This window comes from Haliotis rubra, unplaced genomic scaffold, assembly GCF_003918875.1.
Source record: "Haliotis rubra isolate DU_JTF1 unplaced genomic scaffold, ASM391887v1 Scf137, whole genome shotgun sequence".
NCBI lineage: Eukaryota > Metazoa > Mollusca > Gastropoda > Lepetellida > Haliotidae > Haliotis > Haliotis rubra.
The window spans coordinates 1370019-1389330 of NW_025765303.1; the positions used below are offsets into that span (position 1 = coordinate 1370019).

At 42.8% G+C, this 19312-nt stretch overlaps 1 protein-coding gene across 1 annotated transcript; it reads left to right on the top strand.

The window, feature by feature from the left end:
• The first annotated feature begins 1260 nt into the window (after positions 1 to 1260).
• Positions 1261 to 18478, top strand: LOC124268243 (sodium/myo-inositol cotransporter-like). Its single transcript, XM_046703283.1, has 15 exons — positions 1261 to 1357; positions 2771 to 2842; positions 3493 to 3597; positions 4952 to 5011; positions 5590 to 5694; positions 6590 to 6695; positions 7541 to 7621; positions 8308 to 8522; positions 9303 to 9438; positions 11254 to 11361; positions 14084 to 14234; positions 15651 to 15819; positions 16248 to 16472; positions 17054 to 17267; positions 18132 to 18478. Exons 1-15 carry the CDS (start codon positions 1268 to 1270, stop codon positions 18476 to 18478), a joined length of 2184 nt encoding a protein of 727 aa, XP_046559239.1. The 5' UTR covers positions 1261 to 1267.
• The last annotated feature ends 834 nt before the right edge of the window (positions 18479 to 19312 follow it).

Sequence of the window (19312 nt, forward strand, 5' to 3'; positions counted from 1 at the left end):
ACTGACTGAGTTCGTTTTTTAGATATGACTCATGCCACATCAATGCTGGTCCGGTGATACCAACAGTCTTCTCAAGTCGAGACAGAAGGATACTGTGGTGTATTGTATCGAAGGCTGCCGACAGGTATAGTAGAACAAGGAGTACCACTCTCTGATTGTCGAGATGTGAAAGGATGTCATTTTGCACACGAAGAAGCGCTGTTTCTGTAATATGGTGTTCTCTGTAGGCAGACTGGAACTCTGCCATCAGGTTTTTTTTCAGATGTTCTTTGATTTGCATTGCTACAATCTTTTCAAGTACCTTTGATAGAAATGGTAGGTTGGACACCGGCCTATAATTTCTAATGTCATTTGGATCAAGTGAAGTTTTCTTGATAAGTGGACGAATAAGAGCCATTTTGAATGTGCTTAGTAATTCAGATGCAGCCAGCGATGTATTGATCATGCCCACTAACGTAGAGTCCAATGCAGATTGTAAGATCCATGTTGGGATCGATTCTAATTTACATGACTTTGATGGACTCTTCTTTATTATGCGTGCTATCTCACATTCTGATGTTGGTCTGATGGTACTAAGGCACTGTCCATTGAACTTTTTATCTGGAATTATTATGTTCGGTTGGTTCTGTTGTCGGTCGACACGGATGTTCTCAATCGTGGTAGTGAAGAAATCAGCAAAACGATTCGCAATATCCAGTTCACTGTTAGGCAGAATGTCTGTCTTTTTATGTAACAGATTGTTCAACTCTTTGAACAGAGCCTTCGGGTTTGAAGAAGACTGAGCTATGCGGGAGTCAATATGTTGAGTAAACTCGAAATCACAAGCTGTATAACCTGTCCGTTGGTGGAGGACAGTACCGAGTGAGTGAGTGAGTGAGTGAGTGAGTGAGTGAGTGAGTGAGTGAGTGAGTGAGTGAGTGAGTGAGTGAGTGAAGTTTTGAGCATTTAGCACTATTCCAGCGGGGGTCACTAGCAATGGGCTTTACACATTGTACACATGTGGGGAATCGAACCCGGGCCTTCTGCGTGACGAGCGAACGCCTTAAACACAAGACTATGCCACCGCCCTGGGTGCCGTTGTACAAAGCAGCCTTAGTGCTAAGGTGACCATAACTCCCATTGTCTTTCAGCAAGCTTCAGCACACATACAAAAAAACACATACTGCTACCGTAATGACTTTATTTTCAGCGTCAAGCATAGGGACACCGAGTTGGAGTTTCAAAATAAGCGCGGAACCTGGTTTACATATTGACACAAATTGAGAGAATGGCGACTTTCAGCGCCCCCCGCCTTACTGGAGCTGACATCGGCGTCATCGCCGGTTATTTCATCCTTGTCATAGGTATCGGCCTGTTGGTAAGTACAGCATGTGTAATATTTTGATATTATTAAGCTATTAATATATTGTTTCGCTATTAATCCTTAATGTATAATCTATGTATATGTATATGTATATGGATATATTCCAAGTGAGACGACCCGTCTCGCTTTAATATGTAATCAGCGTGAAACGTCATGGCGCGCTCATAACCAGAATAAATGGTACCGATGCCAATCCACGAGTTATCACAGAAATTCCATTTCATCGAGACAATACAACACAGTATATTGACTTTCCAAACTGTTATACCCTTCCGAATAGGTATTTTGTAATATACTTTTATGCAATCTTCGTTGAATTGTCTGTCAAGATGCATTAGTGTGATGCATAGAGTTCAGTACCAGCCGAAACAATTCCTGATAGCCTCCCGGTCCTACCAATGTAGGTCATCCGCTATTAGGTCTGTTTCCAATATCTTGGCGATCACAAAATTTATTCTGGGGTCCCCCGACGTGATATTGCTCGAATACTGCTAAAAGTGGCATAAAACTAAACTCACTCAAAATTCGTTCAACTGTAGATCTACAAATTCCTAGTAATGCAGTGATCTCACAACTTGTGAAACCATTCCGATGTATTTGAAATATAAATTGGTCAACTGTCAGTTCGTTTTGCCATGCGAGCCATCGTCTGCTTCGCACCGGATTTGTGTAAACACACCTCGTGACGTCTTCAAAGCGATGCCAAGTGAACAAGTACACTCTAAATATATTCTGACAAAACAGTCCCAATGTCTAATAGCTTACATCAACGAGTGACTTGTTTTCAGCAACAGGCGATTTGGTATCTGCAAATAGGATTGTTTCAATAGTGAGTGAGTGAGTTTAGTTTTACGCCACATTTACCAATATTTTAGCAATATCACGGCGGGGGACACCAGAAATGGCTTTCACACATTGCTGCCATATGGTGAATCGAACCCGGGTCTTCGGCGTGACGAGGGAACGCTTAAACCACTAGGCTACTCCACTGCCCAATTTTTGCAGTACTTTTGGGACGCCACTGTAGGTTTGGGACATCACAATCAAAACAATTCATGGGACGTTTTGGTAGCCATGTAGTTGAAGTGTTTGCTTGTCACGTCGTATTCTTGATTTCGATTCCCCACATGAGTGAAAAACGTGAAGCCCATGTTTAAAGTCCAAGGTCATGATGCTACTTGAATATTAAAAACGCCCTAAATCCATACTCACATACTCACTTGATGCAATGCATTCTTTCAAAAAGTGTATGTTCTTCAACGTGACTGTTAACATATTATCCGTCGAACCACCCACTTACAAATTCACATATTTATATGTATGAAGATATTAAGCACAACGATTTATAAGCAATGTCAAGATACACATGTATTGAAGTAACGTAATGTATTTTTGTGTCACTTGCAGGCTATGTTCAGGTCGAAAAGAAACACTATCAGCGGCTACTTTCTTGCTGAGAGGTCAATGTGGTTTCTTCCAGTAAGTATGTCATATCCAGTGAAACGTCGTCAGTCTCAAAACCCCACCCCCTTTCCTACAATTACATTAAGTCGTTCGCTTGTCACGCTGAAGACCCGAGTTCGATTCCCCACATGTTCACATCGTTTGAATTAAATTAATATCAAGGAAAATGATTTTGTGTGAAAAATGTGGAGGAACAGATACAGTGAGGCATTACATGTTTTATAGTGATTTTGTATTACCCTTTTAGATTTCTTTTCAAGTGGGCAGAGATTCATGCTGAAAATAGAGTATATGGAAATTATAAAGATATTGTTATATATGGTGTCAAGGAAACCTCAGAAACTGATAGGAAACGTCCCAGCCAGTCTACTGATAGCAAGTCTGACTTCAATTGTCAAATATCTTTTTTTTAAAATGATCAATTTTAACCTGAATCTTCACGGGTCTGTTCTACCAAGGACATAGTAAACATTAACAATGTTTCTGTATATATACACGTACATATGGTTACTTAGAATAATACCAATGCAGAAGATTATATGATGACTATTGCAGTTTTCAAATAAATACTTAAATCGCCTCCTCATCTTCCCATTCAATGACTTGTTTTCTGCAACCTTGAATAGTTTATCCTGGTATGTTGATTACATTTGCTTCACTTGCAGATTGGCGCGTCTCTGTTCGTGAGCAATATAGGAACGGAACATTTCATAGGGCTGGCTGGTTCTGGTGCTGCAAATGGAATCAGTGTTGGAGCGTGGGAACTCAATGTGAGTGACGGCATCCTATTTCATCAATAGTCAGAGTTATGATCACACACAGTCAATATGATCAAAGATTGTCTCTTAAAGCGTGAGCTTTATGCACATCGTATTGTGCCTGGCGATCGTTCACAGAAGTCTGTATACCAAACCGTTCGATAAAAATAGATCATGATCATTGGTCTATGAGGTGAGTGAGCGAGTTTAGTTTTACGCCACAATCGATAATATTCCAGCTATATGGCGGCGGTCTGTACATAATCGAATCTGGACCAGACAATCCAGTGATCAACAGCATAAGCATCGAACTACGCAATTGGGATACGATCGATGACATGTGTGCCCAAGTCAGCGAGCCTGACCACCCGATCCCGTTAGTCGACTCATACGACAAGCATGGGTTACTGATGATCAGTTCTAACCCGGATCTTCACGGGTTGGTGTGTGAGGACTATGCACCATCATAACACCAGTTACACGAGTCATTTTGGCTTTCCACCGACACTCAAGTGACTGTGAACACATCCACCCATCTAAATGCTGAATGAGAAAAGAAAACGATAAGAATAATCCAATGCAGAGGTAACCAAGTCTGCTTGTTTACATGCAAGGTCAAGATACGTCCATTCAGCATCCAAAAGTGGCTTCCACTGGAGATATAGCTTTGGTGATATCAGTATGACGTACTTGCATCATAATGCTTTTCAGATCATTGTTATGTCATTTGACATTGACGTCACAACTAAATGACATCACTATTCTCTCTGCCGTTGAAGCAGATCAGCTGTAATATTTCAATCATTATCCTACATCCAGCATGCATGTATTATTTATATTTGCATTATGTTGTTTTATGGGCCAATGACCTACGTTACTGAAATAAAATATCTATCTATCTACACTGGAATCACCTGTTGTTACTGTTTACAAACCCGAACCACATAGCCTTCGTAACGTTACGACCTGTCGTAACTGTTTATCATTGGCTTACGAATGTCGTAGTGCTGTGCACGTTTTGTGGATTGTGGCCCAGAACAGTTAGAAGAATAATTTTGATGACAATACAATACCTCCTTGACTTTTGATAACAAACGCACATGCAACTGATTCAACATTCGCCGATTCACGTATAAAGTTCATCGACAAACCTAGCAGGTTTAAGCTTTTATAGACTCGTATTGATCTATGTTATATCTAAAGACTCGGTGAGATAGATTTTCTGTATCAACATGCCTCCAGCCAACACCTTTGGTATTTATTAATCAATAGAGTAACTTAATGACTGATTGCTGATCAAAGTCTTCACGTGTTTTTCGCCTATATAGTTTTCCATGTTGTAAAGTATGCCGGTCCGTGTTAACAGGCTCTACTGATCCTACAGATAGCTGGATGGATATTCATACCTGTTTACATATCGTGCGGGGTGAGTAACTATTATTTAGAGCTTGGTTTTGTTGATTTGTTGTTTTACACCGCACTCAGCAATATTCCAGCTATAAGGCAGCGGTCTGTAATAGTTCGGACCAGACAATCCAGCGATAAACAGCAAGAGCATCGATCTGCCCAACTGGGATACGATCACATGTGTCAACCAAGTCAGCGAGCCTGGCCATCCGTTAGTCGCCTTTACGACAAGCGTGGGTTGCTGAAGATCAGTTCTAATCCGGATCTTCACGGGTCTATTTAGAGGTTAGTGGTATGATAAAGTGATCAGCTAAATCAAGATTCAGCTTCGTGGCCGTGATTCCCGTGTATTGCGTTTTGTGTGTGTGCGTGTGTGCGTGTGTGCGTATGTGCGTGCGTGTATGTGCGTCTGTGTATGTTCGTGTTTGTTCATAGTGCAATGAGATCACGGTACAACCTCACTTAGTACCCACTGTCCCGGCTCTTCTGTTGAGCAAGGGGACTTGAAACATATTGCCACTGCGTTGTACCTTAAACAACGCTCCCATAAATTTCATTAGCATATATCGTTAACAATAATGATTCTTATTTTCACAGACCTATACAATGCCGCAATATCTCGCCAAGAGATTTGGTGGAAATCGACTGCGGATCTATTACGCAGTGTTGAGCCTTATTCTCTCCATGTTGACAAAGTGTTCGGTGAGTTGTTGCTTCTGTAAGGCTGTTAGGGCCAGTAAGTATGTCACGGCACTTCGCTCGACCTTAGTACTTCCGGTGACAAACAGTGATTCACACCTTGTCGAATTATCTCATGGTTGTCAGTTGACAGAAAGGAACCGAGCATCCTTGCAGGAATAACAAATCTCCGATCTAACCATCACCATATTAGCCAATTATTACGACTGTCAACAGCTATGACAACCAAGCATGGTCGTACACTTGGTACGGTCTAGTAAAGTCGGTTTGGCGTTTGCGCAATTTCGAGCCAGAATTGGTTCTTGAATCTACGCTTTTCGCCGGAAATCTGGTACCGGAAGTAAGATGGGCCCCGTCTCGCATATCGCAAGTTGGCGCACGTAAAGGGATGCCTCGCGAGACTTTCAGGCCCTACACCCGACATAAGTGCTGCCAGAAAAGAGTGTTTGTATTTCCGGCTTATATTTTCATTCAGGACAGGTATGAACTTCAATTTACAGGATTGGCAACATCCTTCATTGCAAAGGAAGAGAAACAGTTTTTATGGATTCACAACTTCAAGAATTGCAACAGATGAGACATTTCGGTGAAGATGCCAACACCGTTATCTCGCAAGTGTTAGCATCCAGACCAAAATTTCGCATCTGTTGCAATTATAGAAGTTGTGAATCCATAAAGGTAATTCCTCTTCCTTCTAAATGCCCCTTAAAGAAGGTCAAGACATGAGGTGATTGTGAAATTGTGTACCAGTGTCCTTCATTTGAACACACTTCCAAGCATGCAAAAAGTGGCCATGATCATGACCATCTGGTAGTTGTTAGAATCTATATCGTGCGATGGTAAAACACTTATTTGTGGCAATAATGTATTGTTGAATGGATTGATTTGTTGTTTTTAGGGGAATCTCTACACAGGTGCGTTGTTCATCCAACAAGCTCTCAACTGGGATATATACGTCAGTATCGTGCTGCTAATCGTTGTTACTGCCGTCCTCACATTTACAGGTGATCAGTCTCTTTGTATCTGTTATGTTTGGGGGGCGGTGGGTTAAAGTGGTTAAAGCGTTCGCTCGTCATCCCAAAGACCGGGGTTTGATTCCCCCCATTTCTGGTTTTCCCCTCAGTGATATTGCTGCAATAGTGTTGAAAGCGGCACAACACTACACTCACTCACTTCTATTTCACTTGTTTGTATTGTTTGTCAACATGCTTTTGTTTTCTTGAAAACGCTGTCTTTGTAAGCACAATTTAGTGGATTAGTATAGTAGTGTCTCTGTATTCCTGGCAAATATTATGTTTGGATAAGGCTCAAGCCTGAACTTGTAGTTCGTACTCTCTTTGGAATTATTATTTATCAAATTGTTGTTGACAATGATATTCGTATTGCCGGATTTATCAAAATAACTGACCCGTGAAGATCCGGGTTAGAATTGGTCTTCAGTAGCGCATGCTTGTCGACTGACGGGATCGGGTGGTCAGGCTCGCTGACTTGGTTGACACGTGTCATCGTATCCCAACTGCGTAGAACGATGCTCATGATGTGGATAACTCGATTATTTACAGACAGCCGCCATATAACTGGAATATTGCTGAGTGCGGCTTTAAAGAAACCGATCAACAAACAAATCAAAATAAATAGTAAAACTGTTAAAGATACATATTTTCATCGCTTTGTTAGATAGATTCATCTGTGCAATGTATTATCATCCAGGGCCCACTTGCACAAAGAATCCTTAAGGTAAAAGCTATCATAAGTTTATTTTAACGTCTTTGGATAAAGATTATTTTCTTCAACTTTGTGCAAGTGGTCTCAGACTTTGACGTAACAAAGGGTGTTGCTATCACTTCAGGTGGTCTGACAGCTGTCATCTACACAGACACACTGCAGGCTACAGTGATGATCGGAGGGGCCCTCTACCTCATGGGAGCAGGTATGTTTGACTGTGTCTGACTGTGTCTGACTGTGTTCTACACTGACATTGTGCTCACTAAATACACAGTGATTGTTGGAAGGGCGCTGACTCGTGGAAGCGAGAATTGAATGTTGACGCTTGTTTTGTTTATTCTTTGTTACCACTGCACTCAGCATAACAAAGGAGTGTGAAAATACTGTTCAGTTCCCATTGTGGCATGTATGAGGTCGGTGGATCCATAAACCACCTGACCTTTGTTTATTTGCTTGTTTAACGCTGTACTGGGTATATGTAATATTCCCTCTGTATGACGGCGATCTGCAATAATCGAGTCTGGATCAGACAACCCAGTGATTAAAATTGTGAGCATCGATCTACGTAGCTGAGATACGAGTGTGACATCCCGATCCCGTAAGTCGCCTCTTAGGACAAGCACGGGTTGCTGATCCCACCCGGATCTGCAATGTCTATTGAATGTCGAATGTTTTCCGATATCTATCTGTACAAACAAATACAAAACTGAAACAGTCTACCAATAATAAGTTGCCAATCGATATTCACTCTATATGCCTTCCAGCGATAGAAGACATGATACGGATGTGAGATAAATGGGAACAGTTTGAAAGAGAGTCCATCCCTTTTCAGGTTCCGTGTCAGGTTGGTAGATTCAAACATAATTGTTGACGTTTGGTGTTTCATCATAGGTTTCTATGAAATCGGTGGGTTCTCGGGGCTTCTGGAGAAGTATCCCCAGGCTGTTCCAACCAACGTGAGTGCCATTGTGCCTGGTACCACCTGTCATCATCCAGACAAGCAGGCGTTCCGCATGTTGCGTGGGGCAACAGATGACTACGTGCCATGGGTCGGCTTCCTTCTTGGACAGACAACAGGATCCATTTGGTACTGGTGTGCCGACCAGGTAACTGAGAGGAGGGGGAGGGAGAGAGACAGCACAACACGTATATGTTTAACACTGGAGATCGATCCCTGCTAAATGGATCACTTATAGGTTTGAGTGAGTGAGTAAGTTTAGTTTTACGCCGTACTCAGCTGTATGGCGGCGGCCTGTAAATAATCGAGTCTGGACCAGACAATCCAGGGATCAACAGCTTGAGCATTGATCTACGCAATTTGGATACAATGACATGTGTCAGCCCAGTCAGCGAGCCTGACCACCTGATCCCAAGAGTCGCCCCTTACAACAAGCATGGGTTACTGAAGATCAATTCTAACCCGGATCTTCACGAGTCCTCACAGGTTTGAGGATATTCGATGACCTAAATACTCAGAGACCCTCAGTCTCATTTTCTGCTGACACAATAAAACTGACGTAACTGTTTCATGTTATGTCACTACTTACATCCTACCCTTTGCTTCCAGTCATGACAATGAATTGGGTAACGTGTTTCTCAATCATCCTACCCTTTTGGTTCCAGTAACGTGTTTCTCCCTCACCTTCAATGACACCATCATTTACAATCATCCAACTAATGCCCTGTAAACAGATGTGTGTGGATCCTAAATCCAGGCGGTGGGGTAGCCTAGTGGTTAAAAAAATAACACATTTTTTTAAGCTTACGTCTGGTGTCCCCGTTCTGCTGGATTTAAACAAAACAGTGTAACACCTAACTCCTCCACGCCTGAGCAGTTCTTTGTCCCTTTCGTGACCGTCCTAAGAAATATTTCATGTGTTGCCTAGGTGATCATTCAGCGAGCCCTGGCGGCCAAGAGCGTATCGCATGCTCAGGGGGCCACACTGATGGCTGGTTTCATCAAAATACTTCCTCTGTTCATCATGGTGATGCCAGGAATGATCAGCAGAATCTTGTATCCAGGTGAGCTAAATTCATACACATTGATTCCTTAATTCATCTGCAAAATGTTGATGAAAACAAATACTTATGAATGAAATGTGAATGTTAGGATCCATTCTCAGAAGGAAGATCAGTTATCAGATGTATATTGCCAAAGACAGAGTGGTGTCCTAGGCAAACATAACGCACAACACACCTCACACATTGAACGGGGCGGTGGGGTAGCCCAGTGGTTAAAGCGTTCGCTCGTCATGCCGAAGACCCCGGTTCGATTCCCCACATGGGTACAATGTGTGAAGCCCATTTCTGGTGTCCACCCGCCGTGATATAGCTGGAATATTGCTAAAAACGGCGTAAAACCATACTCACTCACTCACTCACTCACACATTGAACAGGAATCATGTAATTTCTCCTGCGCAGGTAGTGTGGGGTCAGTCTTGCAAACTTCATTGAAAGGTCCTCAAGTCGCTCTGTGCCATTAGTAATCTTCATTTTCATTTCCTACAGTAACACGAAAGCTCTCTTCTCTTACTTCCATGCATCTTTTGTAATCAGATTGAGAATGTGTCGTCTGCCTCATCATTAACGCACCAGGTCAGGTGGAAGCAGACGATATGTTCAGTTTGTCTCAGTGTGTCTGAATCTGATTCAACCTTGAGCGCTCGAGTTCATCAACACGAGTCAAGGATCGATTGTTTAGGAGCCAGGTTTTAAAGTATCAAACAAATCGCTATTGATCGAGCGGAGTTCATGTTTCTGACCAGATGACTAGAGCTCGTACGCATGGTCTGCAACCACCTTTTGTACCCCAGTTAATCAAGCAACACATTCTAGCCAAACGGCAGAGGGAAGAAACGGGGGAATCGGAGATGGTCTCTTTTTCAGATGATTCCCTCTTGGCGTTCTATCCAAGCCTCGCAATGTCTGGAGTCATTGTAACGAAAGATTTGATCACGTGAACGTAAGGGAACGTGACTCATTTGAAGACGTGTCTGTAAAGATGTCGATCAGGATCACACACTGCCATGAACACCGCTACATATTCCCCATGGAAGGATCACTGCACTGGACTACACAGAACACTTCTCCAGCAGTGGTCCACAACTACTATATCCAGATGCAAACCATGTCCTGACTACTTCCAAAAGCTATAAGCCTTGAAGGAAAACCAAGTTCTATGGATAGTCAACTTCTTTATTGCAATGAATGGCAGTCCAATCAGCCGCAGCAAACTACATCCAGAAGAAAGCTTCCCAGCTCCTCATCCAAGAAAGAATCCGTCACCATCGCAAGTCTAAAGCCGTCGCCCTCAAAACCATACCCTCTCCTCCCCCCAACAGGAGCAACTCCAGACCATCAACCCTGACAACTACAACAGCTTTAGCATTCACTGCAATAAAGACGTTGACTATCCATTGGACTTGGTTTTCGTTACAACTTCTAAAACGCCTATAAAAGACGTTATAAGGCTTGACCTGGGAAATCAAAGATCACCTGATAGGTTGTCCAGACTGAACAAGGGCAGTCAGCAGAACCCTTTGGTCTTTGAGAATTGACCCAATCAAAGCCAAACCAGATATACGAATGTTTGGACAATCTTGATCCAGTTCATTTGAAATGCGGAGCTTGTGGACATAGCATTCAAACATTGATTGATGTTAAATGATTCGCGACCCCAGTTAACTCTATAATAAGGTTATCTAACCATATACCTGGTACTCAATCTCCTCTTTACTTCCTCTTTGATACCCTAACTGTGAGACCAAACAAACTAGCATGTTTTATAAAGGCACAACACTGTATTTACATCAAGTACTATTTTAATCTTTTTGTAGATGATGTTGCTTGCACCAACCCAGACTACTGTATGTCGGTGTGTCAGAGCAGAGCAGGCTGTTCCAACATCGCTTACCCCAGACTGGTCCTGGGGCTTATGCCTGATGGTGAGGTTTTTGTCATGAAATTCTCGCAAAGTAACAGTATAATAGTGAGTGGGTTTAGTTTTACGCCGCACTCAGCAAGATGCCAGCTATATGGCGGCCGTCTGTAAATAATCGAGTCATCATGAGCATCGATCTACGCAACTGGGATACAGTGACATGTGTGAACCAAGTCAGCGAGCCTGACCACCCGAGAAGTGTCTTCTCTTATGAACGAAGGTGATAGATATGCTGTCTATCTCAAACATAAATTTCTCATGTCAGCTGTTCGATTGGTGAAGGCTAAGCTATGTCTCAACACTTTTCTGCACACAGGCGGCCGAGAACGGCTATGTTTTTTATCTGTGAGTAAGTGAGTGAGGTTAGTTTTACGCCGCCTTTTGCATTACGCCAGCAATATCAATTCGGGCGATACCAGAAATGGACTTCAAACATTGTACCCATGTATTGAGTCGAACCCATGTGACGAACGAACGCTATAACTACTATAGGCTACCCTGACGCCCTTTTTGTCTGTGAATGAGGATCACCCTGGTCTCATCTGCACACAGGTGTTGCCATATGTTTGTTGAATGATAATTACCATCCTCTCATCAGATGACCCGTGAAGGTCCGGGCTAGAAATATTGGCTTTCAGTAACCCATGCTTGTCGTAAGAGGTGACTAACAGGATTGGGTGGTCAGGCTCGCTGACTTGGTTGACACATATCATCGTATCACAACTGGGCAGATCGATGCTGATGATGTTGATCACTGGATTGTCTGTCCCAGACTCGATTATTTACTGACCGCTGCCATATAGCTGGAATATATCGCTGAGTGCGGCGCAAAACTAAACTCATTCACTCTCATCAGGTGTACCAGGACTGATGATCGTTGTGCAGCAGCTACATATCGGTGAGTGATAATGATTATTTTCTTCTCCACACACAGGTTTCCGAGGATAAATGATGTCTTTACTTTATATATATGAATGATGATGACTTTCCCTGAAGTTACACAATGGCCCTCGAGGGCTGATGCTGGTTCTGTTGTCAATCTATGCGTGACATTTCTCATTTTGTCTCCATGATGGTGTCCGAGGACGGATGACGTCTATCTTACCAGTCTGTACGTGACGTTTCACATAATTATTGTCTCCATACAGGTGCCCGAGGACGAATGACGTCTTCATGTATCTTGTCAGACTGTGCATGACTTTTATCATCTTGTCTCCAAACAGGTGGCCGAGAGCTGATGACATCTATCTTGTCAGTCTGTGCTTGACTTTTATCATCTTGTCTCCACACAGGTGTCCGATGACGGATGACGTCTATCTTGTCAGTCTATGCATGACTTTTATCATCTTGTCCCCACACAGGTGCCCGAGAGCTGTGACGTCTATCTTCATGCATACTCATTCTATGCATGACTTTTATCAAGAGTGGCAATTCTGACACTCTTAGATCTGAGTGCGGCATTTGACACTGTGGACCACAAGATTCTTCTCCATACTCTTGAACATCACTCTGGAATCGGCGGACAAGCACTGGCCTGGTTCTCTTCATACCTGTCTGCTAGACACCAGTCAGTCACAGTGTCGGGCAGCATCTCACAGAGGATTACTCTGTCATGTGGAGTTCCACAGGGATCTGTTCTAGGCCCAGTGCTCTTCCTGATTTACATCAACCAACTCTCTCTGATCAGTGACAAAATTTTAATACCACACTTTTCCTATGCAGATGACAACCAACTCCTGACAAAGTTCAGACCAAATAATGCCCAATCAGCGTTGAAAGAGATTGAGAATTGTACTCTGGAAATCAAGACATGGATGGCGGGCAGAAAACTAAAACTGAATGACACTAAAACAGAGGTTCTCCTTGTTGGGAAACCAAAGAGCTTGGAGAAATTTAACATCGATAGTGTCAAGATTGGTTCAGCTAACATCAAACCGTCAGCTTTGATAAAAGATCTTGGTGCTTATATTGATTCGGGCCTGTCTCTAGATTCGCATGTGGATAAGTTGTGTCATACCTGCTATTACCACCTCAGACTCATTGGGACGATTAGGAAGCACATCACAATGGAAAGTGCCCACACTCTTGTGAGATGCCTTGTAACATCCAGATTGGATTACTGTAATAGCCTTCTATACGGACTCACCAACGGACATCTCAATAAACTACAAAAAGTCCAAAATACAGCAGCACGTATTATATCCCTTACCACTAAACGAGACCATATCACCCCTGTACTCTCATCATTACACTGGCTTCCAATCAAGTTCCGGATTGACTTCAAACTTCTTTGCATTGTGTATAAATGTTTGCATAATCAAGCTCCTTCATATCTCTCTGAACTTCTCACTGTGTACTCCCCTACCAGAACTCTCAGATCTCAAGACCAATGTCTTCTCTCCGTTCCCAAAGTTCTCCTTTCTTCTTTTGGCAAGAGGTCTTTCCAGTACGCTGGTCCTACTCTGTGGAATTCTCTCCCTCTCCACATAAAGCAGTCATGCACATTGGAAACTTTCAAAATTAAGTTGAAGACTTTCTTTTTTTTCCAAAGCCTATCCCTAAAATCAATCTTTCTCTCATCAATCTCAATATTTTGCTATTTTATCCTCTGTATGCATTGTATGTATGCTTTTATGTAGCGCCTTGAGCATGTATCAGTGGGTGGAAAATGGCGCGCGCGCTAAAAATATCCATTATTATTATTATATTATCTTGTGTCCACACAGGTGCCCGGGGACTGATGATGGCTGTGATTGTAGCAGCTCTCATGAGTGACCTCGACTCCATCTTCAACAGCGCTAGTACGTTGTTCACCATTGATATATGGAAGCGGGTCAGAAAGGCGGCATCGGTTACAGAGCAGTTGCTAGTTGGCAGGTGCTTGTTAACTATCTTCCACATATGTGTCAAAACTGGTTACTTACCACTGTGGTCTAACTATACGGCCAGCTCTAAGATGCTTCGGTGAAAAGGTCAAAGGCGCCGACAGTACTTCATCAGGCGATAAAGTTACACTTTTTGTATTACGTCACACTGTATTGACGTCACAGCGACATTCTAGTCTGCCCCCGCGTAATCAAACGTACCCTTTGTAACCGGCATGACGATAGATGTCAGTTGTCTAACAAAATGCTTCCCTAAATATCAAAGGCGCCGACAGTACTTTATCAGACGATTAAGACCCTTTTTGTCTTACGTCACACTGTATTGACGTCACGACGCCATTCTAATCTGCCCCCTCGTAATCAAACGTACCCTTGATAACCGACGACACGATACATGTCAGTTCTCCAGTGTCTTACAGTACAACTAACTCCGCAGCACACCGTTTCATGGTTAGCGACAGCTTCAGTCGGCTAACATCACCAGTGGAAGCTTTACGTGTTACTGTTTTGACGGAAAACGTGTCCCAGCTCGGATGAACAGGTGGCTTAGCCTATGTCGACATGCCCATTTGGACGTACTGATCTAAACTTATATTGGAAGTAGAAATGCGACGTTCATATTGCCCCCCATACGGTTTACGATAATCTCAGATTCAATTAGAATAATAAAGAGAAGATAATGCACGCATGAACCGTCTTCAAATTGTTTTCGGTTGTTTTCTTGGTAACGTGCCTCTTACGTAGGGAGGACGAGACGTCAATAGAACATCATGTCATTGAGCAATGAATGAGGACAGTTTATTCAGGTCACCGACCCCGTCGTTTGTCAGTTTGTTTTCTCTCTTAGATTAATCGTCGGTAACTATTAAATTTGGCACCTTAGAAAAGAAATACAGATCGCTCTCCATGTTTAGTGTAAGAAAGTGCAGTTTTGCCCTGAATTGTGGTGTTTAGAACACAAGGAAGCTTGAAGCAGTTGTTATGATTCAAGGGGCGAACGCAAACGTCCTCGTGCTTTAACTATAATAGTTCAGGGCAAAACTGTACTTTATTACACAATACATTGGTGCAGAGCGAACTGTATTTCTGAATTAAAGCGCGTGCATTCAAACATTGGCATTGCCTTCCTTAAATAATATCAACTCTTTCTATGAATTCAATGGACAAACGAGGAAGTTCATGGAATGTGTTTGTTGTCATATACCACCACGAAAAAGGATTCTCTTTCCTCTATTTTGGGCGGTTGGGTAGCAAAGTGGTTAAAGCGTTCGCTCGTCACGCCGAAGACATGGATTCGATTCCACACATGGGTACAATGTATGAAGCCCATTTCTGGTGTCCCCTGCCGCGATATTGCTGGTATATTTCGTTGACAGTTTTTCCAAGTTCTGGTGTTTTGTAATTTCAGGGTGTTTGTTGTGATAATGGTTGCCGTATCCATAGCATGGGTACCCGTGATTAAAGAAACCCAGAAAGGCCAGGTGTTCATCTTCATCAACGAGGTAACCAACTACTTCGCCCCTTCTTTCGCTGCTGTGTTTCTACTGGCTGTGTTAGTTCCCAGGGTCAATGAAAAGGTGTGTTGTTTGTATGTTTTAATTTATTTTGAATGTGTTGAACTCCAGAAATTCTCTCCATTTATAATTAAATTATGCTAATTTAATGTTCAACCGCCTTGTGAATTTGTATTTATAAAAAATAATGTTATCTAGTTATGAATGTCGCAGCAAGAATAATTTATTTTGGTTTCAATAGTAAGACTATTGCAAAGCTAAATTAGGTCACATATTAGTCAATATTGATTGTAGCTATTGATTGATTTTACCAAAGACACCCCTTTTAAAATTCATTAGGAACCAGGTGTCTCTGTGTTTGGGATGATCACTGGATTGTCTGGTCCAGACTCGATTATTTACAGACCGCCGCCATATAGCTGGAATATTGCTGAATGCGGCGTAAAACTAAACTCACTCACTCACTGCGATGTTTATGGAACACATTGCAGGGTGTGTTCTGGTCTCTGATGTACGCCTTCCTGGTCGGGGTGGTGCGTCTGGTCCTGGTTCTGTCTTTCCAGGGGGAAGGCTACTGTGGAGCATCATCCACCACGACGATACCTGCAGTTGTGAGGAACATGCACTACATGTACTTCGCCCTGTTCCTCTTCCTGTCCACTGGTCTGATAGCTCTTGTAATCAGCTTCTTGACAACGCCTCCACCAGAAGAATGCGTGAGTTTAAAACACACCAGCCGCAGATTCTAACGACCAACACCCTTTTTAAACAGCCTTTGTTGTGCACTGGAAAGAGCGTCTTTCTGGAGAGTGAGTGAGTTTAGGTTTACTCCGCAATCAGCACTAGTCCAGCTTTATGACGGCAGTCTGTAAATAATCGGATTTGGACCAGACAATCCAGTGATCAACATTATGAGCATCGTTCTACACAATTAGGATACGATGACATGTGTCAACCACGTCAGCGAACCTGACCACCTGATCCCGTTAGTCGCCTCTTACGACACACACACGGACGTTTTGTTTTTGTTTGTTGTTTAACGCCTCACTCAGCAATATTATAGTCGTAAACAATCCTGTCTAGCCCAGACATTCCAGTGATTGCCGTTATGAGAGTATATGCAACTGTTACACGATGACATGTGTCAACCAAGTCAGCGAGCCTGACCACCCGATCCCGTTAGTCGCCTCTTGCGTCAATCATGGGTTGCACGCACGCATCTATGCAGGCATGCACGCACGGTGAGTTCACTCAACCGTGATCCAGATTTCCTTTTAGGACATTTATTTTTCCCCAGCTGCAAAACACTACCTTATGGAGTTACCGAAATAAAGTCAAAGCCTTCAGTGACGGGAGTAAGGAACATGATGTTGGCCTGAAGATGATCAACGGCACCGTCGGTAACGAAGTGGACTCCATTACGCCGCATGACGACGCTGTTCCGCCGACGGTTACCGATAATTCTGATGTGGAAGAGACGTATGTTGACCTGCTTCAGACTGAAACTGCAGGTGATCACGACTTACACAATATACCACCAATATAATATATTGTGTGTATATGATGATTCAACATGACGTGTGTCTCACTCACTGAGAGCATATATGTTCTATTTAACAAAATTTAGTTTTACGCCGCACTCAGCAATATTCCAGCTTTATGGCGGCGGCCCTTACGTAATCGAATCTGCACCAGACAACCCAGTGATCAACAGCATGAGCATCGATCTACGCAACTGGGATACGATGATATGTGTCAACCAAGTCAGCGTGCCTGACCACCCGATCCCGTTAGTCGCCTTTTACGACAAGCATGGGTTGCTGAAGACCAATACTATGCGGACATAATATGCATTGCAGCAGTATCCCAATAAACAATGCATTTCGATAATTTCGTTTCGTTATCCAGCTTTTTAAGTATTTATACGAGCAATATGATATAACATAGAAAAGATGAGTTATGCTACTTCAGCATCGGCAACTACTTAGTGTACCCAACAGCCCATGAAAGTATAGAATATGTGGCAAGTCGAGATTACCACGAAGAAAATCGTTGGACTCCTATATTATATTTTATGAAAATGAATTTATTCTGAACCGTTTATTTTCTGTAAAATATGGTCATTTCGGAGAGCAGGGCTCTTAGTGCTACAATGATTGTAACTCCTATTCTCCAACATAGGCTTAAGATAGTCGTAGCGCTAAGATCGCTTTGTGCAAGTGGGCCCAGATGTCTGGGTAAGAGTTAAAACCCAACAAATCATCCACTACTAAATGCTCTTTATGAACATAAAACTGTTTGAGTAGCGTGGACAACTGCTGCAATCAATCAGGAAATTACACGTAATTTATAAAACTGTTTTTGCTCTTCCACAGCCACGAGGAGTGTTGCCAGGAGAATGTTCAACTGCGTGTTGGGTATTGACAAAGTCCAGGAAAGCACAGAGAACGATGAGGTATTCCATAATCACGTGTTCGTCCTTGCTGCCCTCAAACAGTCCAGGCTGGAGAAAGTGGTATTGACCATTGGCCTTCTGAGTATACTCTCGATTGCAGTAGCCATGTTAGTTTTCTGGTCTGTCTATAACTTCGACACAAACGAATTCTATCCCGAAGGTGCCGAGGATCATCTCCCTGGTGATGAACAGTTTCTTCTCAATTCTATGAATCGCACAGCCAAATACATATCGGACACAGTCCTCGGCAACAGAACTCTGGTATAATCCTTGTCAGTCCGTCTTTGTTTGTTTGTTTTAAACATTATTTATCACGGAATAACTTCGCGTTGTGAAACTGGTCTTTGAATAATCGTGCCAGAATCAGACAATCCACTGATTAATCTCATAGGCATTTGGGGTTCACCAAATCATCGAACCTGACCATCCGATCCCGTTAGCTGCCTCCTATGACAACCGTGGCTGGGTTGCTGAAGATCAATTCCAACCCTGATGCTGTCTGAGCGTGCGCAAATACATTTCTGTAGGTGGAAGTCACTACACAAAGATGGCGGTACCAAAAGACAAGGATGTCCAAGTTTTAGTTACATTTGATATTGCTACATCACTCCAGTGTTTTGGACCCGAGCTTCATTGTTTGCACTTTTGTATATCTGTGGTAGCATTGATGCTTTATGACAGAAATAAAGATTACTAGACGTTATACCCGGTACATACCACGTAACTAATAGTGTGCACGTGTCTGTTTGTGCTGCGTGCTTGTGTTCGTGCGTGCGTGCGTTTGATAGGTGCACTTAACGAGCGGAAGCGAAAACCATGCCTATTTTCTGTCACTGTCCTTCAAGTATAGCTCCCTATAACATGTGTGCGTCCTCATCTGATGACCTAAAAACATTGCTAAAAGCGGTGTAAAACTAAACTCACTCACCCACTAAAATAGTTGGGGCTTGTCGCCATACAATGCACATATCACCCTTACTCAACTCGGCCCAACCAACTCTCTGACAAAAAGACTGCATACTCTACTTTTTCCAGTTTCGAGGCCACGGGTGTTCATATCGAATACAATCATATACTTTTTGAAACGAAAAAGGGAACATA

What these genes read in the sequence shown, in the direction of transcription:
- LOC124268243 (XM_046703283.1), top strand. Translation starts at nt 1,268, where the DNA reads ATGGCGACTTTCAGCGCCCCCCGCCTTACTGGAGCTGACATCGGCGTC. An exon ending in TCATAGGTATCGGCCTGTTG is followed by an intron (nt 1,358 to 2,770) that starts GTAAGTACAGCA and finishes TGTCACTTGCAG; the next exon opens with GCTATGTTCAGGTCGAAAAG. An exon ending in GGTACTGGTGTGCCGACCAG is followed by an intron (nt 8,523 to 9,302) that starts GTAACTGAGAGG and finishes TGTGTTGCCTAG; the next exon opens with GTGATCATTCAGCGAGCCCT.